General features: G+C 42.8%; 3 protein-coding genes across 4 annotated transcripts in view; 2 read left to right on the top strand and 1 right to left on the bottom strand.

Moving 5' to 3' along the window:
- IGFBP7 (insulin like growth factor binding protein 7) overlaps positions 1–3411 on the top strand; it is a 16118-nt gene extending 12707 nt beyond the window's left edge. Inside the window, exons 3-5 of the mRNA XM_068681649.1 lie at positions 708–824; positions 1437–1563; positions 3174–3411. Of these exons, the coding sequence (XP_068537750.1) occupies positions 708–824; positions 1437–1563; positions 3174–3193 (264 nt within the window). The 3' untranslated portion in view covers positions 3194–3411. The remainder of the gene's footprint in view (positions 1–707; positions 825–1436; positions 1564–3173) is intronic.
- On the bottom strand, positions 3356–17952 carry POLR2B (RNA polymerase II subunit B). Of its 2 annotated transcripts, XM_068681644.1 has the most exons (25): positions 17795–17952; positions 17566–17638; positions 16649–16799; positions 15820–15932; positions 15339–15558; positions 14289–14447; positions 13074–13238; positions 12357–12553; positions 11465–11584; positions 10895–11081; positions 10621–10764; positions 10221–10360; positions 10017–10128; positions 9518–9672; positions 9061–9259; positions 8800–8968; positions 8232–8328; positions 6917–7011; positions 6433–6683; positions 6257–6346; positions 5877–5984; positions 5235–5348; positions 4985–5145; positions 4479–4674; positions 3356–3612 (listed from the first exon to the last, which is right to left on the bottom strand). In XM_068681644.1, exons 1-25 carry the CDS (start codon positions 17811–17813, stop codon positions 3523–3525), a joined length of 3525 nt encoding a protein of 1174 aa, XP_068537745.1. In that variant the 5' UTR covers positions 17814–17952; the 3' UTR covers positions 3356–3522. The 2 variants fall into 2 exon arrangements, with proteins under 2 accessions (XP_068537745.1, XP_068537744.1); XM_068681643.1 differs by having other exon boundaries at positions 3356–4674.
- Positions 17874–25116, top strand: NOA1 (nitric oxide associated 1). Its single transcript, XM_068681648.1, has 7 exons — positions 17874–18949; positions 19819–19983; positions 20826–21022; positions 23010–23141; positions 23391–23507; positions 23722–23839; positions 24377–25116. The coding sequence occupies exons 1-7, from the start codon at positions 18016–18018 to the stop codon at positions 24580–24582; spliced, it is 1869 nt and encodes a 622-aa protein (XP_068537749.1). The 5' UTR covers positions 17874–18015; the 3' UTR covers positions 24583–25116.
- Positions 25117–25165: the final 49 nt, after the last annotated feature.

Below are 25165 nucleotides of genomic sequence, written 5' to 3' on the forward strand. Positions count from 1 at the left end.
CAGGATTTGTTTTTCCTGGTAGCGCCTGGTATTCCGAGTATGTGGGGAATGTCCCTAAGGCAGCTGGACACAGTTCCCCCAGCGTCAAGCACTGTGACATGGGGCACGTAATTCCAAGGGCTGGTAGCACCTGGCTTAGGGCAGGAGCTGATCTCAAGCACAGAGGATCTTAGCCACAGGACTGCGAGCCACTGCACGGCCTGTGCAGCCTACTCAAATGCCAAATGTTTATGGACACTTCGGAGAGGTCTTAAAATTAAACTGAAACAATACTACACTAAAAATACCGTAGAGGAAAAAATAAATTGGCCCAAAGATCACTATTCTGAGACAGCACACCCTGTCTGTAGGGTCCCAGGGGAAACTCTTGAGTTAGCATACAATCTGTCAGCATTTTCTGCTCGTTTACAAACAGATGTTGTATTTACACTGCCAGTGCTGCTTTGCTTTATGGCCAAGAAACTGCTTGTCCTTGTGCTAACAAGGGCTGAGTACAACCTACCCCCTGTGCTGTGCTATGGGTTCAGATGCCCAGCACTAGAGAATAACTCACTCTGAGAGAGCACTGCTGCTCTCTCATTAATAAAAGAAAAACACTGCTACTGCACGAAATATATTCATACAAAACTAGTGTTGATCTTGTCTGGGTGCAGGTATGGTCATAAATTCTACCGTAAGTCCCCAAACCCTCAAACTTTTCTGTTTAGATCATCCGGGGACAACATGGTGTCCAGAGAATGGAGCTGCTGCCTGGTGACCGGGAAAATCTGGCAATTCAGACCCGAGGTGGCCCTGAGAAACACGAAGTGACTGGCTGGGTACTGGTAAGTATCTCATGTGTGCCTCTGAGGGAAACAGTGGGGAAGCCCGAGGGAGCTGCTGTGCCTCCCTGTAATGGAGTTTTATCCATTTGCGAGTGTGATGGCTCCCAGCTGCAGGGAAGCTGGGAGAGCACAGGTCAGGGGAGTGGCTCCTGCACCACTTGCCAAAGCAGGGGTGGAAACAGGGAGAGGGAACAGTCTGAGCTTGCAATTTTGCAGAAGTAACAGACTGGATGCAGCATGTTCCAGGAAGGATTTGTCTTCCTGTCTCCATTTCCTTGTCAAGCGTGCAGTGCTCTGACACATCTCTGGACTAGGTAAGCACTATAAGAAAAGGAGCGAGTGTTAGAACACAATCTGTCCTAGCAAAGCCAAAGAAAACTAGGCTGAACTCCAGCAGTGGCTTGTCCCAAACCTGACTGGAGAAAACCACCACCATCTGAACCAAATTGTGTAAAGAAGACGGTGTGGTCTGTAAGGGTTAACTGATACTTTATCCATTCTGGTTATCTCATTATATCTCAGGAAATTAACAAGTTGTAATAGATACCTTAAGACAGAAGTACCTCTCCCTTCTTTTCATGCTTTCATACTGATGGATGTTTCTTTCCCTAGATATCTCCTCTGAACAAAGAAGATGAAGGAGAGTATGAGTGTCATGCATCAAACGCCAAAGGAGAGGCAACAGCTTCTGCAAAAATCCATGTTGTGGAAACTCTGAATGACATAGCCCTGAACAAAGGTAGGCAGAGTGGCTGAATATTCAACAGCTCTCCCCTAACAGTTTACTTAGTTATTTGATACAGAAGGACCACCTCTGTTTTAGTGCTTTCTGGGGAAAAAAAAAAAAAACACTAGAAATATCAGATTAACATGCACTAGGTTTGGCAAAACACAGTCAGGAAATCTCAGCTGCTTGTTCTCAAGAGATTGTCAAATAACCCCAAGAGCTCTAAGGTACTGGAGACCAAGATGCCATATGAAAAACAGCTTTGGGTTTGTTTTGTTTTGTTTTTTACAAAGCAGCCATCTCTCCTGGGAGCAGGATTGGCATAACCATCACCAAGATAAAAGGGAGAGACTTCAAGCACCCCCACGTCCTCTTTTGGACGTAATTCTTAGTTTAAATCCTAGCGGCTTTATCAGGATGACAAAACTGGATCCTTGTATCTCTGAATAGCTGAAAGACTTCAGGAGAATATTAACAGCATCTGGCACTGAGATAACAGCATAAAATGAATTCCAGAATCAGTCTTAGCATAAAAACCTTTAGCACAGAGACTAGCTAAAAGCCTCTCTTTTCAAACATCATTCTTATGAATGAGAATGAAATTGAGTTTTAGCGAGTTAAACCATGAGCAGCAACACCTGTACAACAGTCATAGCCAACACGAGGGTCCTGTTTAACAAACTGGCTTTCCTTTTATGACAAGGTCACTCATCTAGTAGAAGGGAAAACAGTTGATGTAATTCTTTTGGCTTTCAGTAAAGCTTTAATACTGTTTCTCACAGCATCCTTCTGGACAAAATGTCCAGCATCCAGCTACCCCTAGTACCTAGTACAATGGGTGAACAGCTGGCTTACAAGGTAGGCTCAAAGGGTTACAGTAAGTTGGGTTACATCAGGCTGGCAGCTAGTCACTAGAAGGGTTCCCAGGGCTCCATTTTAGGGTCAGTTATCTCTAATGTTTCATAAATGACTTAACTGTAGGACTTGAAGGATTACTGAATACGTTAGCAGGCGTCACTAAATTGGGAGGAGCTGCTGACTCAGTCAAGGTTAAAGGGGCCTTGCAGAGAGCCCTGTTAGAGAGCTGGGCACTGGAACGGGCTTCCCAAGGAAGCGGTCACAGCACCAACCAAGCCTGATGGATTTCAAGAAGCATTTGGACAACACTCTCAAACATATGATTTAATCTTTGTGTGGTCCTGTGTAGAGTCAGGAGTTCTAATTCTATGCATACATCCTACAGCTGTTTCTTTTCAGCTATAGCAAAGATCTCAAGTATGCATGCTGTAGCTGAGCTGTAACTTACTGTGGATTGCCAGCTTAAGAGGAAGTTGGGAATAGTAACAGAGCACGCTGTCAGATATAACAGGCTTCTGCCTAGCTTCACTCTACGTGCTTAGGGAGTTTCCAGGTGATGTAAGCACCGAAAAACGCTATCTATTACCACCCCCCTTCCAGCTGGAGTCCTGCAGTAGGGAGGGAAGGAAAGAAGGTCAGAACAGATTTATAAGGTCTCACGTTCAGCTAAAACATCAGAAAACTCGCTTCCTGTGCTACTGCCGAAGCTGTGGCATTACGCCTTGACACAGGGTGCAGCATAACATGTTTTTGTTTTTCCACAGATGATGGTGCAGAGCTGTGATGTGAGGACTTCCACTTATGCACAGTTTTAAGTCAGTATTTTGGAAGCCGCAACTTCTGGCTTTTTCTAGCTCACTAATCATTCTCTTACTTCCTTTATTCTTTGATTACCAATTTGCTTGCACACTACTTTTGCAGATATACAAATAAAGAGATTCACGAGTTTGATTACAAAGTTTAATTCTATTTACAGGAAATAAACATACTTTTTGAACAGCACGTAGCAGATGAGTAAAACTATTTTAAATGCAACCTAAAACCAAATGAAATGAAACCTAAACATTTCAGTCTCACATTTTTGGAAAAAAAAATAACAAACCATTTTAAAGGCTAAACACTCATCATACGAGGCGCAATACTCATAGACATCAGTTCTTGGAAGAGGAGTTTGCAGGCATAGGGCATTCGAACCAAAGATATCTGGGAAAAAATTTCAAAAGACTGGTGATGAGCACTTTAAATTATCAGCTTCAGATAGTACAAAAATAACTTGTCACCTTTTTAGCTCAAAGCTGAATCTGAAAGCATTTAACAAGAATTGCTTAAAGACAGTAACAAAGCAAGACGGAAGCTAAGACAAGGGGTAGAGGCTACAAAATAACTATGCAGAACTCATTTTTAGATACAAGAACTGCAGCCAAGGGATGGGTTCTAAGAAACAAAAGCCATTTAACAAGGCAACATGCTTAGCAAAGCATGCATGGTGTGCAGTAACTACAGTTAAGATTGCAGCACACATCTCTTCAGTAACCCCTATGTCATGGTTAGAGGTGCAGCAAAGTCCCAGCACACCACCAAGTCTAGTTAAGTCAACTATTTTTAATCTCTGCTGTCACTCTGCCTTGACGTACCTCTGTAACCAACCACACACTATCACTGTAAATAATACTTTTTTTAAAATGCGATGCAAAACAACTCCCATAGGAAGAACCCTGCTCACAGGCATAAAATAGCTTCATGGGAACAAAGAAAATCACAAGAGTGACACCATAAATTCGTGCACTCCTGAGATTTACTGCCTATTCTAAAAATAAGCTCTCCAACTGTTTACTTTTAAGAACTCTGCACTAAAAATATTTGAACAGCATTTCCTGCCAAGGGAGAAGCCAGCGCTATAACATGAATAAGGAAAGATCCAAATAAATCAACTAGGACACTATGAACACTTAAGTATTTAGGAAACTTAAACAGCAATTGTTCTGGTGTTTCTTAAAACATCTACATTTAAACATATCTTCCTGTTCACCTGGTAGCATTTCCTTTATCCTGATTAAGCCCACACCTACCTGCGTTTTATTGCGGCATCCCCGGCATTCATAGGTGTGAGTCCTGGTGTTTGCGATTGCCATAATCCCACAGAGGTTGCATACGTGGACTTGATACGGGTCTGAAGCTTCAAACAATCTCTCTCTCAAGAACTGGGCTGCTCCATGAGCGATTTGGCAATCTCGTTCCATTTCTCCAAAACGAAGGCCACCGTCACTGGAGACAAGAGAAAAAGATAAAAGAATTTGAGTTCGTTGGCAAAATACATCGGTTGCTAGAAAATGTAACTTGACAGAAATAAACAGTAATATTCCAAGGTACAAGTAAATCTGTGCATTAGTTTTCTTTTATCTCAGAAAAGTTCTCTCTGTTCAATGTGAACTGGCCACAGTTCCTGCAGATGAACTCCTCTAGTGTGGGCGTCTCTCCACAGAAAAATCAGTTAATTAGGCAGCTAATTTTTAGGGCTAAAGACTTGGGAGAAAGAAACAAAACAAATCACTATATAGAAAATAAACATCCTTACCGAGATCTGCCCTCCATGGGCTGTCTGTTAAGTATCTGGATTGGCCCTCTTGCACGAGAATGGATTTTGTCATCTACCATGTGCTTCAACCGCTGATAATATGTAGGGCCAATAAAGATCTGTGATGTGATTTTTCGACCAGTGAAGCCATTGTAGAGGACCTGAAGTAGTTAATGCAATCACTGAATCATAAGCCTTACCATCCAAACATATATTAACAAGTTACTATGAAATCATATTTTGATTATACCTCATTTCCTCTCAGATGGTAACCATAATCTGATAAAAGATTGGAAATCTTCTGCACGTTGACAGCATCATTAAATGGTGTAGCATCACCAATTTCTCCCTTGTTTGCCGACACCTACAGAGAAGAGATTTGCAAAAACTCGTAAGATTTCTCAAAAACTGATCAAACAACACGTTTCAAACAATTTTAGCTATTAATGCCAGAACTTGAGATTCAACACCCATGATAGCACTGTATCCTGCTTTGTTTATCAGCTGCAAAATTCTACAGCTGAGATTTTCAAAAATATACAGTATCAATAACATCATTACTCCTTTTCTAGGTTACAGGAAACATTTGGAATAAAAGCAACAGATTAATATACTCATTTAACTCGCTAGACAAAATTTACGAGATTGTAGGTCCTCCAAGAAACTCACATGTGCTATTACATAAGTGAAGAACTTCTTATTTTAAAAAAAAAAAAAAAAACTGCATTAATAATTACCAGGCAGTAGCATCTTTAAAATATATTTATCTCTCTCTCTCTCTATACACACATATATATAATATATAAAAATATATATATATATATATATGTTATAACATATATAAAAAAAAAATCATATTCCTTAAGCACGCAGCATAAAGCATTCTTCTTACCTTCCCCTGCAGACATTCAATCAAGTGACCAATGGTCATCCGGGAAGGGATGGCATGTGGATTGATAATTATATCAGGTGTGATGCCTTCACAAGTGAAGGGCATATCCTACAGCAGAGAAACAGACAGTCAGTACTTCCCAAAATACCAGCTTTAAGAAAAGCAGTCCATAGATTCAAATTAAATCCTTTTAACGAATTTCAAGGGCCCTGAAGTACTATGTAAGGAAGAGTTGTGTCCCGTTCTAAGTAGTCTAGCTAAACTTAAGTCTATATATTGCACCCTAGTACATATTCTACAGATGACTCACAGCAGTTACAATACTAAAAAGATCAAAGCTGAAATATTAAGGAGGAAAAAAAGAAAAATGAAATCACTACCTCTTGCCGGTACTGGATACCACAGGTTCCTTTCTGACCATGCCTGCTGGCAAATTTATCTCCTATTTGTGGGATTCTTACAGAACGTACCTTAAAGCCACAAGAAAACATTAACTGGTAAATAAGGCACAAAACAAAAATGATTAGGTAGAAAACACATACATGTTGGTGCTCACCCTAATCTTGCAGAACTTGTATCCTTCCTGGTTCAGTGTTACCATGACCTGATCTACAATACCCGTCTCACTAGTTCGCAGAAAAGTGCTACAGTCTCTCTTTGTGAAGCGTCTGTTAGTGCTTTCCAGTTCATCTTCGTTTTCTGGTAGCGTTACTGTTTTGCCAATGATGACATCATCCCCAGACACACGTACCCCAGGTGCTATTAAGCCATCATCATCGAGTTTGTCATAGATGGCATGTCTCATACCTTGGGGGGAAGGAAAAAACAAAGATTTCCACGTGTTGTAGCATATTGACTTTGATGTTTTATAGAAATTCAACCAGCCTGCTGCCAAAAAATGTCTAAAGCTGATGCATTTTGCTATTAACACAGATATTTTGGCTACTTTCCACATCCCAAAATAAAGATTGAATCAGTTCAACAACAACCTTCCCACAAATGCTTAACGAACTCTGTCTCAATATACTTTTGTATCTTACCTTGGCAAGTCTCACGTGTAGGCTTCTCAAAAACTTCCTCTTGGTCATATCCTTTTTTGGACTCCTGCTCTTTGTAGGACCGATAAAACACAGATCTGAAACAAAGTCATAAAGCCTTCTCTGTGAAACAGTGTAATTTTACTTCATGTGTACATCTCAATTTCATTAAAACCACCACTTTAACACATATTGTGGCTACTGTTACTAATGACAACAAAAACAAATTCACAAGCCAAACAACTTTAAAGTCTGGTTAATCTAACTGTCACTAAGGAATGGGGAAAAAAAAAAAAAAAAAAAGAAAAAAAAGTTTCATATTAGCATCTTAGCAGTCACTTTTTGGACATTTCCAAAATACCTATTGATAACATGCTTATTTTCGATGAACTATGAAGACCGTCCAATCTGCCTGACATCTCAAAAGCAGTTACTATTCTTGAGGACAATTCATGTCTTCATCATATCAATCTCATATGACTTTTTTTCCTTAATTCTGCCATTTTGAAAGCACTTCTACTTCTGATACCTTACAATGCCACACTCAGTACTCAGAGTTTCAGTGGAAACGTTTCAATTTATATGAGCTCTTTCTGGGCCTTTGAGGATTTCTGTTTGCTGCCTTATTTGCTAGCATACCAAAACTACAACCTTTAAGATAAATATTGTTCACATTTAATAGCTCCCATGAACACAGAAGGTTCTATAAAACTTTCATATAAGCCTTAAAAACGTAATATAGTCCCATACATATTCTACATTAGAAGGCAGCAGATGCAAGACAGCAGGCACACACTTCTTAGGTGCAACTCAGACCAAAGATAATGAACAAAGCCAGAAACCAATTGACCAGTCAAGGTTATACAGCCATCTAAGCAAGAGCAATAATGCACAGACAGATCAGTTGCAAGTTGTCTCAGCAGCAGTTCCTGCTAAGGAGAAGAACATGCCAATCTCACCAGTTAGTAACTGCCATGCTACTAAATATTTTATTACAAGTGCTGCAATATTGACATTAAAGAATTCTTATCATTGGCAAATCATGCAGAGATTCAGAATATCGTTTAATTTAACCACCATAAAAAGAGCAATTAACATAATAACTAAGACCACTCTGCCTTTCTGGCAAGTTACACAAAGAATGAACCCACTGAGGTTTACTAAGATACATATTCACCATTTTTGTTCTGCTGCCTTTTAATGATACCTTCCAATTTAAGAGGAACTTTTCTTGAGGCTCTGGACAACTCAGCACACTACTTATTTTCAAACAGTTCAAAAACTTTTTAAAAAAAAAAAAAAAAAGAAAAAAACACACCTGAAAAAGCCTCTATCAACAGCAGAACGGTTCATGATGACAGAGTCTTCCTGGTTATATCCTGTGTACGATGCAATGGCTACAATTGAATTGATACCTGTAATACATTGAGTGAATACTTTGAGAAGATGAACACATAACAGACATGCATTACTTACAACTAAAAGTGAGCTGATTTCCCTAAATTAAAGCTCTTCTACCCTCTTCTGATATAAAAATATCCACATCCCACGTGTAAAAACCACGCCGTGTCAGTAAATGAGGTTTTGGGTAGAGATTAAATTTTTTTATCAACTAAAGAGTGACCCCATGCGGAGAACCTATGTAGAAAATGCACCACTTCCAGTTAGATTTTAAACAGGCTATATAGAAAAGGAGTTCCAGCTGCAGCACTAGGAATGCTGTGGATTTTTTTCAGTGTAGGTGTCTAAGTTAACATTTAACCTATCATACATTTTTAAATTACATAAATATGCTAATTATTTAGATATTTTCCACGTGTTTGTGACAGTTTAGACAAAAAAAAAAAATAGTATTTTTGTTTATTAAACATTGACTGACAACATACCTGCTGGTAACTCTCTGAAACGCAAGTACTCCATGGAGCGAGTTGTTACAAGGGGCTTCTGAGGATAATATAGAACGTGTGCCAGTGTATCCATACGAACGTGGAAGTTTGTAATGTAAACTCCCATAGCCTGCTTACCCATAGCAGACTGGTACGTGTTCCTAGGAGACTAGACAGAGAAATACCCATATATATTATGCACATATGCATCTGGGTTTTCTGTTAACCTTAAAAGCAGAATGTCAGAATTGATGCACTGACCTGGTTGTGATCAGGGAAAGGAATGATAGATGCACAGACTCCCAGGATCATTGATGGGTGAATCTCACAGTGTGTGTATGTTGAACAGTACGCAACGCCTTTTTCTTGCAAATCATCTGGAGTCATTGCCAGCATCACAGTCTCTTCTTCCAGTGTATCAATGTACTCTACCACACCACTGGCCACGAGATCCTGCCAACTGAATAATCAATGTTTGAAATACTCAACTAACACACAAAATGGGTCTCTTCAGCAGTAACAAGAACAAGGACTTCTCTGCCTTATTATTACTACCAGTACATAGAAAGTCTCATTAAAAAAATGAATTAAATCGCCAGGCAGAGAAAGCGTCTTTGTGCTGCACAAAGCTTTAAACATTTCTCTCTCCCTTCAACCTGAGGGAGCTTGCCAGGATGGAAAATTAGACATTCAGTTGAATTTCAGAAAAATGTCTCACCTGTAATTGTTGTACTCTCGTTCCTTCAGTTGGTCAATATGCCTTTTCTTCAACAGCAACTTCTGTTTTTCCACAATTAGAAGGGGACGGCAAATTCTGCCTGCATCAGTATAGATGCGGATTTCTCGCTCACGAATATCCCTAATCATTGAGACCTGCACAAGAAAGCAGCACAAAGAGTACAAAGCCTTAGCCTAGAATCAGAACTACAGCACACAAAATAGGATAGCACAGTTCCCAGAAGCAAAGGCCCTACAGGTGTCGTCACCAGCACAGAACAAACTTTAACACTCATCCAGACAAAAGCATTTCAAGAGACTATTTTTAACAACTTACAATAAGATTATTTTTCAACTGGTTCCTTTTAACAACAAGAAAAAAAACAATATGTGCAGAAACAATTGCAAATTTTGCCATGTGAAGCTAGCAAAGTACTCTCAAAGTATTATCCTCCCTTATCTAAAAAGGTAACCCAAAGTCTAAAAGAAAAAGGTTATACCTCTGATACAATGATATCCATCTGACGACGGAGCTTCCTTAGTGTATTCATAAGCTGCTCTGGATCTTTGTGTATTCCTACCCAGCAGCCATTAACGAAGATCTTGGTAGCACTAGAAAGAAGGGAGAAAAAAAATAAATAAATAAAAATTATCTGCAGGTAATAAAAACTTACATCTGTTTAAACGATTTCTTTTGCACATACTCAGCTATTGCTGCTGGAGATATTTCTTCCAGGTTTTCCATACTCCACTCTTCCAAGAATTCCAAAATCGGAGATGGCTGAGACCCCACAGAAATGTAAGCCATAAGGGCTAAGTTCTTGACAAGTCCTACTGCATGACCCTAGTGAAAACACACAAATTATTTTGCATTTCCAAACCAAGAGACTCCCCTAAGCAGATTGGAGAACTTGAAGTTCCAAGTCCTCAAGGAACTATACACAAAACATACTCTTAAACTCTACCATTCAACTAGAGAACTAGCTATAAAGTTAAATATTCACATCACTGCTTCAAACAAAATACAAGTGATCACTGCAAGCGCTATGGCCATAAAATGACTGTCAGATAAAAGCAGTTAGGTATGGTAAGTAATTTAATTACCTCCGGAGTCTCAGCAGGGCAAACCATTCCCCACAGCGTATTGTGCAACTGTCTGGGCTTTGCCAGTTTGCCATCTCTACCAATTGGAGAGTTCAGGCGTCTCAGATGGGAAAGCGTAGATGCAAAGGTCAGGCGGTTTAGCACCTGGATGTAGCGTGGAACTCAGTTAGTGAAAGCTTCCCAAGTGATTTGTACTGACAGGCATCATAATACATTAGAACAAAGGATCAGCAGCATCTAGAAATGATGCATTTGACAAGAACCAAAATTGTACCTGAGATACTCCTGCTCTGGCCTGATGAGCTTTCTTCTGATCACCCCAGTTTCCAGTTGCCAATGAATATTTCAAACCATCTGAAATAATTCTTGTTTTAATGGCCAGTTCCAAGTTGAAATCCTTTCCTCTGTCAATAAACTTTTGTGCGTATATTCTCACTTCCTTCAGCAAATTCTTAAACATTCTGTAGAAGGTGTCAAGAAACACAATTAAACAGTAATTAAACAGCAATTCAGCCTACCCAGAACTCTCTGGAGAACGTCACTGGACTCCTTGACAGAAGCAAGTGATCTGTAACTAGGGGAGGAGAGGGAAAAACAAAAACAAAACCCATCAAATTAATCTGCCTGTGAACATGCGTAATACATACTTTAAAACAAGCCAATACTAACCACCCACTATTAGAGGAAACTTACCCCAGTCCACAAACAAAGCCATAATCAGATACAGGCTGTGCTGCCCAAGACTGGCTATCAGACTACACAGGACAGTCTGATTTATTTAGAAGCATGGAACTGGCAATGGCTCTTCCATTAATTATCTCCAAAGAACATATTAGATATTTACCCTCTGAACAGGAAAGCTAGCAGTGGCCCAGCAAGATCCAGTCTTTTGTTGCCATAATGATCTCTGTCATCAAGCTCCCTCCTTCCCAGTGCTGCCAGCAACAATCGATGAACCATATACCTAAGAAAATAAGTTTATATCTTAAGCCAACAGCAGACATTCACAACAAATAACACTTAAAGTTATTAGATACATCAGCGAACTGTTTCCTAAAGGCTGCCCATTCTAGATCAAGTTAAAATACTGCTGGATCTAAGACAGGTCTGTTCAAGTATGTATGTCCTTAGAGCTGAATGACACTCTTAAGTTTAAATAACCAAAACAAAGTTAGTATATACATGATGATAGCAATGTAACTGCTACACATCTACCCCAAACCATAATACAGTCTATATTTAAGCTAGTGAGACTGCGAATGGGACATGTTATTTGAAGCAAAACAACAGGTCTCTTGATGCTATCGTTTATCTGCATACCAGTAAGTGGTGATCGAGAGGATGTACCAATAGTTTTAAACAATTCATTTACATTACATACAGCTTATAAATAGTTGTCACTCTACAACTTAATTATCAACCTCTATATGTTGTCCATGCAATGAGACGTTAAAAGCGCTTGGTCAATATCATCACATCTAACTTTAAATCCAGGGTGTGTTGGAGGCTTGTTTTGTTCCCTCTCTTTTTATTTTTTTCCATTATTTTTATCATCATTTGCATTTTCTCAGCTAGGAAAACCTGCAAGTGCTCTAAAATTTACCACTGAGTATCCGGAACACTGAGATTAAAAAATGAACTCCTATTCAGAGTGCTTTCCCAGTCATGCACATAGTCTCTGTACCCAGTGGCGAGCTGCAGCGTGTGACAGTGCACTTGAGAACACAGTAACATACCCCAGGAAATAGGCCTTCTTGGTTTCACAGAAGTCACTGACACCAACATGTGGAAGCATTTCTTTCTGCAAGACTTCTTTAGCATACTTGATTCTTTTTTCTTTGGTGACGCCTGGCTTTGCACCTCTCGATCCAATGAAGTTCAGAGCCACGTTTTGCTCCTGAATGACAAATGCTTCATCCAGAGAAGGTTTGACCTAACACACAAAATACAGTAAAATCATGAACCATACAGTGCCTGTTTGGGTTGACGAAAACTAAGCAGTAGCCTGCTGATGGTTTTTCTCAGGAACTATTAATTACTGCTTTTTGACTTTACTCTAGTAGTTCTTTCAAGAGCAGCAGAAAGCAATGGAGCACACAGAAAGCAAATGAAAAACAGTTTAAACTTCAGAAAGCAGCTCTCATTCAATTACATTCTAGGCCTGCTGCTGATGCGCATATAAATTGAGATTTTACAATTAAAAGTCAGTGGCAGCAGGCTGAGCCTACCTCTCCAAAAATATATTAACTCTTTTCAATTTCCATTGCAATTCATTCACTTAAAATACTCATTGAAATGGTTCAAATAGACAGCTCTTTGCGCTTCGAACAAGCAACCCACAGAAATAAAGCAATTACAATAGGAAAGCTAACAAAATACTCAATAATAAAAGACTAACCACAGCGGGACATCATCTAACGTTAAGCAAGAAAATGAGTTATTTAACATATTACCATTTCCATCATTTCCGGATCTTCAAAATCGTAAATTATGTGCTCTAAAATATCCCTGTCAGACACAAACCCTAGTGCACGGAAGACGATTATGATGGGCACTTCTTGTTTGATATATGGCAAAGTTGCTACAATGCGCTGACCAATAGCACTCTTCTTTGCACCCTAAAAAGATGGGGGAGAACACACATTAGTCTAAAACGATCTTGCCTTTAAATAAAAAACTCTCTTTAAACTTAGATGATGTATTATAGATGTATTTACTACAGGAAACCATGACTCCTCAGCAGACTAAGTGAAGATCTATTCGGAAACCTCACTCCAGAATTGACTTCTTTTAAGCTTTTTCTAACCTCAGAAGTCTGCAAAAACTTGAATGTTTTTCCTCATACAAATGAATTTGAATAACACCATTCATCCACCCATCTGCATCATTTCCTCCCTCCTGAGTATTTGCAAAGAACCGTATCTATCTTCGGTTTTCTTTCTGTCAGTTTTAAGTCCAGCTTATAAAAGCTGCACAAATCTCCATTTTCATGATTACTGAAGCAGCTGCTCCCTCCTCCTCAGAAAGGATCAAACATTGAGCGTTACTGAGGGACAACAACCACTGAAGAACATCCCAGTTATAAAGCACTAGAGTGGTGTAAGGCTTCTATTAAAGTTGCTCTTACAATGCTTGGAAATTTCTAACCATTCAGTGCAATGGCAAGCAAGTACCAACACTTTCTGCCGTTGAAATTATGTCACTTACAGCCAGAGCACAGTGCCTGGACTTTGCCAAGTGGCAGAATTAAATGTTAAATGTTAGTTAACATACAGTCTGCAAAACTTATCTGAAACACTAGCTTGGCCTTCAGCAAAGACAGGGTCCCTGTTCCTGTTCTTTTCCTTTGTCAAAAAGCAGGAAGTAGTTTGCTTGGATTTTCTAATAACTCATTTACAGTAATTAATTGTAAGATTGCTTTTTAACCCCATTTTACTCTGCCACAAAGAGAGTCTTCATTTCAATCTTCAAATTATTTATCGCAGAGACAGGCATAGTCTGACAATGTTATATGAAAATGAGTTCTTTTATCTTCTCACAACATCAGAAGAAATGTCTTCTTAAAATTGCAGAAGAAAGTGATATTAAGAGGCAGGAGAGTAACAAAACCTATAGAACAATCTTCACTGTAAGCCCTGGGGAAAGGGATTAATAGTGTTTAGGCTTACCTGCCCACCTCTGGCTAGCATGCTAACCCATATAGTACTTGTTGGTCGAGAAGAATTTTCCAGACAAGATCTACACTCTCCTGTGTAGGCATATTTTGAATCTTTCTTTGCAAACACATACACTGTGTTTGTAGCCATTTTTTCTTGAGCGATCAGAACCTGTGTTAGAAACAAAAACAACAGTAAATAACTCACAAAAGGGAATGTGAAAATAACAAGCACAGGGTTTCTACCCTTGCTTCATATGCCTTACTGTTTAAAGCACTCCACAGCATGATTTCAATTTGCTAAACTCAGTTGGACTATATTCTCCATTTTAAAAGCACATTAAGCAAAACACATACTTTGTTCAAATAGAATAACCAAAATAAAAGGCTTGGAGAACACTCTTCTGTGATGCAGTCGCCCTATCTGCTAGCTGTGCTAAGACATTTGCGTTACCTTTAGCCAAAATACTGATAAAAGAAAGAATTTCACTATCTGTTTTCAAGGCCAATGAGCTACCCATGCAAGTAAATTCAAATGCCAGCTCTGATAGTAAAGGCCACATTTTTTTTTCCTCCAAGAAGAAAAATAGATTTATTTTGGTGTCTTGCTCAGGCATCAGTTACAAAAAAAAAAAAAAAAAAAAAAGTTTGGTGAGGCACAAGCATGGAGGGGATATGCTTTGCTAAAGCTGAATCCACAGCAGTCGAGGGAAGAAATGAAAGGAATAGGTTTATCCTGTTCTTAAGATGCATCTATACAACTGTGAACAACCTGGAGGAGAATGCAAGTGAGGAAGCACCTTCCTCACACTGATGATGACATTTAAGAGTGCACGCTGCTCTGCGATGTTGAAAATGAATCTGTAGAAAGAAACACGTCTCAAAAAAAAAAAAGGTGGCTCAAAAAGTCCTAGAAAAGGACCAAGTTCATCACAAGCTCATAGTAAGTGCACAAGTACCTGCAGAAACTAGAAAGCATTTATGGCCCTAGCAAAAGAGGTAGAAGTAAGTAACAGAACTTCCAGTGCTTCAAATGACTACTGTGCAAGGCATCATCCCTTACCTTTTCTGATCCATTAATGATAAAGTAGCCACCAGGATCAAGAGGGCATTCATTCAGTTCACAAAGATCACGGTCAGTTAAGCCATTTAACAAACAGTATGTTGATCGTAACATAATAGGAATTTTCCCTATAAAAGTTTTCTGATGCTGCGTCTGTAACTGATCTTCCCCTTCTTTAATAACTGTTTTAGTTATATCCACATACAAGGGGGCTGAATACCTACAGAATAAAAATACCATTGCATTAGCTGTCAGTTATTGCTCCGGCCTGTACAGAAGGCTAATGAATGCAGTTATTCAAGCCCTCATTTGTAATATTAAGCCTCATTACCAAATCATCTTCTGGATTTAACAACTAGGCATTGTAATTTAATAAGAGCAATAAAGAATGTATCTTCAGAATTACTAAACTGAAAAAGATTATCAATTAACAATTGTCAGTCCTTCCTTGTGTTTTCATCAACACAGAGGTCTTTCTTACGTAAGGTTCCTCAGTCTGGCTTCATTGGGCATCATAGGTGATGGCGCTCCGTCTCTTTCCCAATGAGTAGGTTTGGAAAGATAGATTTGTTCAAACTTCAGGAGATAGCGGGGCTGGAAAACAAGAAGACATTTATCTGTAATGGAGAAAACATCCATTTGGGTTATTCAAGAGCAGCCCTATAGCTTAATTCCCAGTGTTGCTGCATGTCCTCAGCTTAAGGTATAGAAATGATACCTCTTTCGACAGCTAGGTGAACGAAACACTCAAAAACTTCCAATAATTACACATTCTATTCATCATGTCCTACACAGAACCACAGGAACTACCCATTCAGCACCTGAGCTAGGTGGTTTAACTTCCTCTATAGATTAAGCAGATCGTTGCATTAATTGTGTTGTTTTGCTAAACTCTCAGACACACTCCACTAAATCCTTGTCAGTGATGCTTGCTCCCATCCTGAGCACCTTCATACAGTTACTGACAGGCCAAACTGCAGCAGCCAACTGTTGTTGGTCATTCTTCAGCTCAACCAACACTTTGCCTAGCAGGTGACAATGATTCTATAGGAGAGGGAAGTGTGATACCACAAATAACAAAACTCTTGCATGTGTTTCTCAGCAGCATACTTGATTATCTAAAAACTTGGGCATGTTCCTTACAGAATCCAAGCAGTTCACACTTCTGTCCTCTTGGCTGCATAAGCAACATCCTAACTTGGATACATTTCAGTCTCTCAACATGGAGGTTGAATAAAACCCACCTAAGCAAGGGAAAGAGCACTTTGCATTGTAAAAACCCATCACCTCCACCTGGGGCCTCCACTTACTGGTTCTTCCACTTCTCCTGTAGCATGCTGGGCTTCAGCTTGTAAATCAATTGGTGGCGCATCTTCAACAATTCTCTGCACAGACATCTGAATAAACTCATCAAAAGAATCCAACTGTTGCCTGACTAAACCCTTCTCATCAAAATACGAGCTAAAAAAAAAAATCAAAGTGCATTAATTAAATTAAGATCTCATTTCATTCATGTACTTTGTCAGCAAGTTTAAGACATATTTATAAAAAAACCTTCAAATGCCATGAAATGTGGTAAGAAAACACTTATTTCATGAGGTGTGAGTTTCATTTATAGACGGTCTGAAATGTTAAACCTGTTTTCAGTGCTTTAAGACACACTGCAAAGTGGCTGACTTGCTGCCACCTCTTGGCTAAGCCCTATATGCACACCCCACCTTCAATTAGGAAAGGAAACATGGTGACAAACACCAGCAAAGGTGGTTGTAGCCAAAGTTTTCAACAAGATATATAAATGTGAGCTCCTAATCAAGGTGACAATTCTCAGAAATGTCCTTAGCTTTGACACCCTCTGTTGAGACACACTGCCATTCCCAGCTTCGCTCCCCCCTGGATCTCCCCCGGCCTTTGTGTCACCTAGATTCAACCTAACGCATCCTAAGTGTAAAAACCAAAGCCTAAATCCTGGCTTTTAATGAGATGACTTCAACAAATCTGCTGCGTTAGCTCCTACACCTCAAACTCCTGAAGCCATCTGAGCAACCCACACCTGCCAGGATCTGATCCCTCTAGAAAACCAGTGACAAACACCTCTGTACCAGTACCTTCAAGCTTCCCTCAGGAAGGGGAATTGCCACGGCTGTTGTGCTGCTGCCAGCCGGCTAGATTTTACCTTTTATCCCCCAAACCCCCACAGAGGCAGGAGCAGCATGAAGAACCCAGTCACCTAATGACGATCCAGCACGCCTCCTGCCACAGGTCCGGGGTGATTTCATCGTCGTCCTCATCGTACTGCATATCTGTGGGGAGCACACACCGCTCAGCGCCTCAGGCCGCGGCGCCATGAGGGGGGGAAAGGGAACCGAGCCCGGGGGAGGAGAGGGGACACCTCGAAGGGGAGAGAGGAGACCCGGGGGGCAGCCAGGAGACCCGGGGGGAGCCCTCAGCGCCCTCACCTTCGTCGGCGTCGTACATGGCGGCGGCTGGGGGGTGCCCAGGCGGGCACAGGGAGCTCGGCGGCTGCTGGAGGAGCGGGGACGGGAGGGGAACGGCGGCGCCTGCGCTCGCTGTGACGGGGAAGGGGCCGGCCCCTGGGCTGGGAGACGCAGGCGCGGCCGCTCAGCCCTTCCCCTTCCTCTTCTTTCCCTTCCCCTGCTCGCCCTGCCCCGCCGCCGCCATGCACCGCCCGTGCTGGGCGCTGCTGGCCCGCCTGGCCCGAGCCCGGCCCTGCTGGGGGGCACCGCGGCGCGGGGCGGCGGTGAGGGGCGAGGAGGAGCAATTCGTCTTCCTCGAGTACGAGCCGCAGCCGGAGCTGGAGGCAGCCAGGGGCGAGCTGAAGGCAGAGGAGCGCCCTCGAGGGCCGGCAGCGAGCAGGGAGCGGCGGGCGAGGGTCGTGGCGGCTCCCCCGGGGCGCCCCGAGCCCTCGGTGCCGCCCAGCGGGGTGAGCTGCTCGGGCTGCGGGGCTGAGCTGCAGTGCCGGGACGGGGCGCAGCCGGGCTTCGTGCCCGCGGACAAGTACCACAGGCTGGAGGAGAGCCCAGCGGGGCTGCGGGGAGCCGTGTGCCAGCGCTGCTGGCTGCTGGCCCACCACGGCCGGGCGCTGCGGCTGCAGCTGCCCCCCGAGCAGCACCGCCGGGTTGTGAGCGCTGCCTTGCAACGCCCGGCACGGCACGGCCGGGGGCCGCTGCTCCTCTACCTCCTGGACGTGCTGGAGCTGCCCGACCCGCTGCTGCCACAGCTGCCGGAGCTGCTGAGCCCCCAGGTCCCCGCAGCCGGGGTGCTGGTGGTGGGCACCAAGGTGGACCTGCTGCCCGCTGACTCCCCCGGACACCTGGGGCGGCTGAGGCAGCGGCTGGAGGCTGCCTGTGCCCAAGCCGGGCTGCGGAGAGATGCGCTGGTGGACGTCCGTCTGGTAAGCGCCAAGACGGGCTTTGGCCTTGAGGGGCTGGTCAGCCGGCTGCAGCGCTCCTGGAAGTGCGCCGGGGACGTCTACCTGCTGGGAGCCACCAACTCGGGCAAGTCGACGCTCTTCAACGCCCTGCTGCGCTCCGACTACTGCAAGTCCCGCGCCCCCGACGTCGTCGACAGGGCCACCGTGTCGCCCTGGCCAGGTGAGGGGTTGCTGCTGTCCCCCATGGACAGCATGGCCATGTCTGGTTGTAGTCCTGCTGCCAGATAGGCCTTGTTCTGCAAGCTGGCCTGGGCCTCCACGTGTTTGGCCCTGACAAAAGTCAACCAGCAGCATTGTTTTCTCAACCCAAATTGTGCTGTTGGCCAACTTCCGATCCCTTAATTTCACACAAATTGGCCCTAGGACTGCACTTTGGTGCTCAGGTGTCTAATTGACTGTCCAAAAATCTACCAGGTAGCTGTTGTGTCTCGGATGACCTGTGATCATGCCAACGTTAGCATTATTTTCATTTCTGAGAGTGCACGTGAGGGTAATTGTGGATTGCTGAGACCCCTTTCAACAGGAAAACAGATCTCAATAGAATCACAGAATATCCCAAGTTGGAAGGGACCCACAAGGATCATGGAGTCCAACCCCTGGCTCCACACAGGTCTACCCAAAATTCAGAGCTATGACTAAGAGCACAGTCCCAACGCTCCTTAAACTCCGACAGGCTCGGTGCCGTGACTGCGTCCCTGGGGAGCCTGTTGCAGTGCGCGACAGCCCTCTCAGTGAAGAACCTCTTCCTGCTGTCCAGCCTGGCCCTCCCCTGTCACAGCCTGACCCCGTGCCCTCAGGTCCTGTCACTGGATAGCACTATCCAGCAGGTGGATACCTCGTTTCAGCCAACTGTCTGGGGAGGCTGGTACTTTACGGGAGCACCTGCTGATGCTTAGCTCTACCTCCAACTTTGTGTTAACTGGGTTTCACACAAAAGTTGTAAAAGCAGTTTTTTATTCTTGTTCCTCGGAGCTTAAATGTGACAGATAGTCGTGGGTCCAGACGTGCCTTTTATTTTTTTTTCCCCAGGAACAACACTGAACCTATTGAAATTTCCAATTATTAATCCTACATGTGACAGGATATTCCGAAGGCAGGAGAGGCTGAAAGAAGAGGCATTGAAAACAGAAGATCAGCTAAGCAGTGAAGAAAAACGGCACCTTAATCGCCTTAAAAAGCAAGGTTACTTAGTGGGTGAGTATTGTCCAACTAAAGGTATAACCCTTCTGTCCTGGTGAAAATACACAGGGGGCTCTTAACCCCTCAATTTGCTGCAGGATGCAGCTGGTTTTGGAAAGTAGTTTCTTCCCACAGGGAAATAACTTGTTTTCATTGAGTTGTGGGAGGAACATTGTATCTGTAGTAAAGTAAATAAATAAATTGTATCCAAGTTATTTTGAGCAGATACTGTTTCCTGAGGAATGGATGCAAAGTCTCCAGCTCTTCCCTTGGTAGCATCAGTAGTATTTCTTTCAAAATTGTGGTAGCTGTTGTAGCTATGGCAGAGGTTTCTGCTGTGCAATGCACCTCCCATCAACAGAGCACTTGCCGACCTGGTTTGGATAGCTTGGCACTTTACAAGAATATTGCATTCTAGCCTGTACCTTTCATTCCCGGAGGAAGATGACAAATTCAGTTTTTAATTATCATGTTAGGTTGCAGGCCGTAGGGATTGTGTATCAATGTGGAATATATCCTGAAAAGAAGGGTTGCCAGAAGCTAGCTCTGACATGAATAATTCTGTGAGAATTAAAGACACAAAAAAGAGAAATCAGCCTGATTTACTGGTAAAGGAAATATTGGAGTATCTGTGATCTGCTAATGTTTTGGGGCTTGAGGTCTGCTAGTAAAGAATTATAGAAGGGATTTATTAGCCTTTTGGCTTTTGAACATGCACATTTCTAGCCACATAACATCTTTATCACTTTTATATTACTGCTGATTAGCAAGAGAAGGGGCAGATTTCCAACTGAAGGAAATGCAATTAATAAATTGATTGCCAGGAAGTGAAATGAAACCCTTTCATTTTAATCCAGGAAGAGTTGGAAGAACATTTCAACGTCAGAAGTCTAGCCCTCTGATTGAGTTTGACCCTGACATGCTCTCATACAGCATCGATGAAGATCCCAGCCATTCACATAAGAAGCCTAAGGAAAAAGAAGAGTTCACGTACAATGAAGTGAAGGATGCTCGCTGGTGTTTTGACACTCCAGGGATTGTAAAGGAAAACTGTGTAGGTACTCTCTGGTTCTGTGTTTGAGGAGGTCACAGTTTGGGAGGACTGCTCTGCCTCTGTTACACACGTGGGAGAGTTTCTGGTGCAGTCCTGGAGTTCGGAGTTAGGAGTTGTTTTGGATGACTGTTAAAATGTGGTTTGTTCTTTACCTGGGGAGCATCTATCATGCTACTGCTGTTGTGTTTCTGAATGGTGCCTGCTGTCATCTGTAGGAACTGCATGACTGTGTCAGCAAGGTTCCTGATGAAGGGAAGTAAATGGCACTGTTAAAGCAAGTTTATACCAGCGTTGCTCAGGGAAGCTTGCACTTTTTAGCAAGCCTATTGAAAAATGTGAACCTTAGGAAGGTTATCAGCATTATGTGACCAAACTAAATCTTTGAGAAAGACCTGAAACATTCTCCCAATGCCAGCAGGATCTGCAGTGTCCCTGTTTATAGCTCCAATATGTGAGGCCCTCCTCTGTTTCAACAGAGCAATGGCACTGAAGCCAGTGCTGATACAGTGTGTATATACAAAAAAGTTGTATTTTGTTTTTCCATTGCTTTGGTATCTGTACAGAGCTGCAGGTCACCTTTTTGGGAATGTTAAAAAGTACAGGGAGATAGGAAAGTTCAGAAGAGAACAAAGTGCAAGAAAAACTGCCTGATATTTCAGACTGCATTGCCTTATTACATTTTTGAGTACTTTGTTTTCCATTGAAAATATTTACTTAAAGAAAAAAAAAAAAGTCCCTCCCCTTGAGAAGGTAAGGTCTTAGCTCAAGCCCACAGATCTTAACCTCATAAATTTCTCCAGCTGTAAGACCTTATTAAGAAGGTATGTCTCCCAAGATCATAAAACCATCAAACTGTAAATTGGATTTAATTTCCCGTGACATTTCCTAGCCTCACACATATAATCAGAGTGCGGTATGGAGCGCTTTTTGTGTTCTGTCAATAAATCACTAGGGAACAATCAACCTTTAAGAGGGCATGCTTTGATGACTTTTCAGACCCCTAAGCAATCATGCCTGCTACAGTGGCGAGCTGGTCTTTACAGCCCACAATCCTAGTCAGAGAAGCTAATGTTGGACAGTGCACCAAACACTTAATCCTATTAGGTTCTGCAGCCCAGATAATTGGAGTCCAGGGACATACCGATTCTGATTTGGTTGATAGATAAGATTAGCCAAGCTACTGTAGGCTATAAGTGTTTACAAATCAAGCGTTTTAAGGTCTTTAACACTACTACTGGTTTTCTAGTAGAAGTTTGTGAGATCATAACCCGCTTTATTGTGGCACTTAGCTCTGTGGTAGCGAGTTAGTGTCTGCTGTAAAGACAGGGCTCCTGCCCTCTGGCTGGAGGACAACCAAGATGGTCTGTGTGACATTTTGGCAGGGGAAGCTTCCAGTTACGGACAGGTTTGTTTGTCTGATTTGTATTTGGAAGGAGGCAGAAATGGGGAAGGGGCCGTTAGCATATGATTGAATTATGTTTTTGTCCATATTCCTCGGAGGGTTGTTTTTAGCTGCTTCCTCACGCCTCCTTCCAAAGCCAAATTGCTGGAAAGCATAGCAAAGGCTACTGATAATGTAAATTGTCATTGACGCGTTGCCAAATACATCAGAAAGCCTGCAGCTAGTAGGACGGAGGTTTTTGTTTTTCACAATTGGTGTTAAAAGCTGCCTTGGCTTTCAAACTAACGATTGTCTGCGTGTGACCATAGGAAGAACATTAAGTGTTCTTAATTCAAGGGCTGCACCACAGCCCTTGTTAGTTTGGTCTTTTAATGCTTAAACGAAATTAATCCTTGTGGCCGGACTGCTACAGACTTGTATTTGCATGACTGGCATGTCTGGGACAGAGCTAGCAGCATTTCTCCTGTTTCCTGTGTTAGGCATTCTTCACGCTGCCCTACTTGATCTTTTTCCTCTACCAATATTAACCTGTTGTCACTGTTGGGACACCTTCGGTGTCTCATGGCTATGTAATCTATTTTGCAGGTTTTGAACCTCCTGACAGATAAAGAAGTAAAGTTGGTTATGCCAGCAAAAGCCATAATTCCACGGACCTACATTCTCAAGCCAGGAATGGTCTTGTTTTTAGCAGCTTTGGGACGTGTTGACTACTTGCAGGTAGGGGGGAAAAAAAAAGGATTTTTAAGAGCAGCTCCTTCATCTCATGTTATACCAACCAATAAAAGGCTGCTCAGGCAGCTTCCCCAGCCCCTGTCTGAGGTGCCTTTAAGATGACAAAGGTGTTAATAACTCTGAAGAATTTATCCAAGGAAGCAAGGTTTTCAACACGCAGAAAAGAAATGGAGCAAGAGAGCAGCCTGAAGATGCTTTTCTGTTATAAGTAACGTCCTCTTCATTTTATTTCAGGGAGAAAAGCCTGCCTGGTTTTCTGTTGTGGCTTCTAACCTGTTGCCAGTCCACATCTCCACCCTGAGTAATGCAGATGCTATCTATGAGAAGCATGCTGGTGAAGAGTTACTGAAGGTGAGAGAAGGAGCTGCTGTCCTGGGCTTTCGGTTGCAGATGGGCAGGTGAAGCTCTGCTCTTTGCAAATGTGAAGTAGCTCATATAGGGATATTCAATTCAGCTTTTGGATAACAAAGGGCTAATATCTTTATTCCCACTTGTGCATTGCTTGCCAGTTCAAGGTAGCAGTACTGAAGCATCTCTTAGCTACTAAATCTTCTCTTGTTTTTAGGTTCCCATGGGTGGGAAAGAGCGAATGAAAGAGTTTCCTCCACTCGTCCCCCAGGACATTACACTGAAAGGAGTTGGTACCACTGAGGCAGTCGCAGACATCAAGCTTTCCTCTGCAGGTAATTTAACCTTTCCTCATTAGTTTGCTGTACAGGGTCTCTGTCCCTGAAACATTATTGGGAAGTAGCCTGGCAAGGGGGGCTTGAGCCCTGGTTTCTGCTAAGGGCAGGACTGTCACTAACACAAAATCAGGACAGCTGTGACTACAGCTGAGGCTCAGCAGCCTACAGGAATGGGGACTGACAGCCACGCTTGTGCAGGATGACTGCATTGATGCTCTGGCTGCCACAGAGGTACTGCAGCACCAGGAATGGATGTGACCCTGCCTGCTGTCCTGGTGAGAGGAAAGGGGCCACAGATCAGAAAGTTTTTGATAGTCTCCACCATCCCTCCAAGTTGAGCAGAAACGAGATGTATCTGGGAAGAGCAGGATGTAGCTTTAGGTGCTGCCTTCTACTGGAAAAGCTCTGGTATTACCTTTGGGCTTAGTTTCTCAAAGAAATCCCACCTGGGTAGCTGATACAGGAGTGCTGAGCCTGTGTTCTGATACAGGTGACTCTTCTCACTAGCTGCACTTATTTTTCTTGGCTCTGCAGGCTGGGTGGCAGTGACAGCTCACGAGGAAGAGGAACTGCTGCTCCGAGCCTACACTCCCAAGGGCACCGAACTGGTGGTGCGGGAGCCTCCACTTCTACCGTGTATCAGCAGCATCAGAGGGGCCCGGATTGCAGGTACTGCTGCCTACAGGACTAAAAAGCCACCTGCCCTGGTAGAAAATCTGAAAACCATGAAGAACAGCTAGCACTTCTCATCGTCTGAGCAAGAGAGAAGACAGAACAGCCTTTGGAGAACCTTGTTGCCTGTTGATATTCAACTGACTGACCTGTGAGTACAAGGAAGCAGCTCCTTCCCTTGTTCCCTCTTGAAATACAGGATCAAACTCAGCTGCCAGCCCTGGGCTGACTTTGCTGCTCAAAGAGTAGGTCTTTTCTTGCAGGTCAGAAACTATTACCTGGTTCTCATGGACTTTATGTTGCTTTCAAAGATGAGGGTGTGGAGAGGAGCAGGGAGTGCTCTGGTGTGGGTATGATACGCTCAGGGACTGACAGTAATTCAATATTACTGACCAAAAATCAGGCCCTCTCAGTCCTTCACCATCTGGGGCAGACTGGGGAGTGCAATGCCCTACTTCTGGGCACAGGAAGAAAGAATTAACAAAAAGCAGGTCTGCGCAGGTGCCTGACAAAAACTTTCACAACTCACAGCTTGGATTTGGTTCTGTAGCTTGTATAAAGATTTCTGAAACTGAGGGTGTATAATAAAAACCTTTTAGAGACTTCTTTGTCTCCTTTGGAAAGTGCTGGCAAAGCACTCTGGTATGGGCA

Source organism: Anas acuta, chromosome 4, assembly GCF_963932015.1.
Source record: "Anas acuta chromosome 4, bAnaAcu1.1, whole genome shotgun sequence".
NCBI classification, from domain to species: domain Eukaryota; kingdom Metazoa; phylum Chordata; class Aves; order Anseriformes; family Anatidae; genus Anas; species Anas acuta.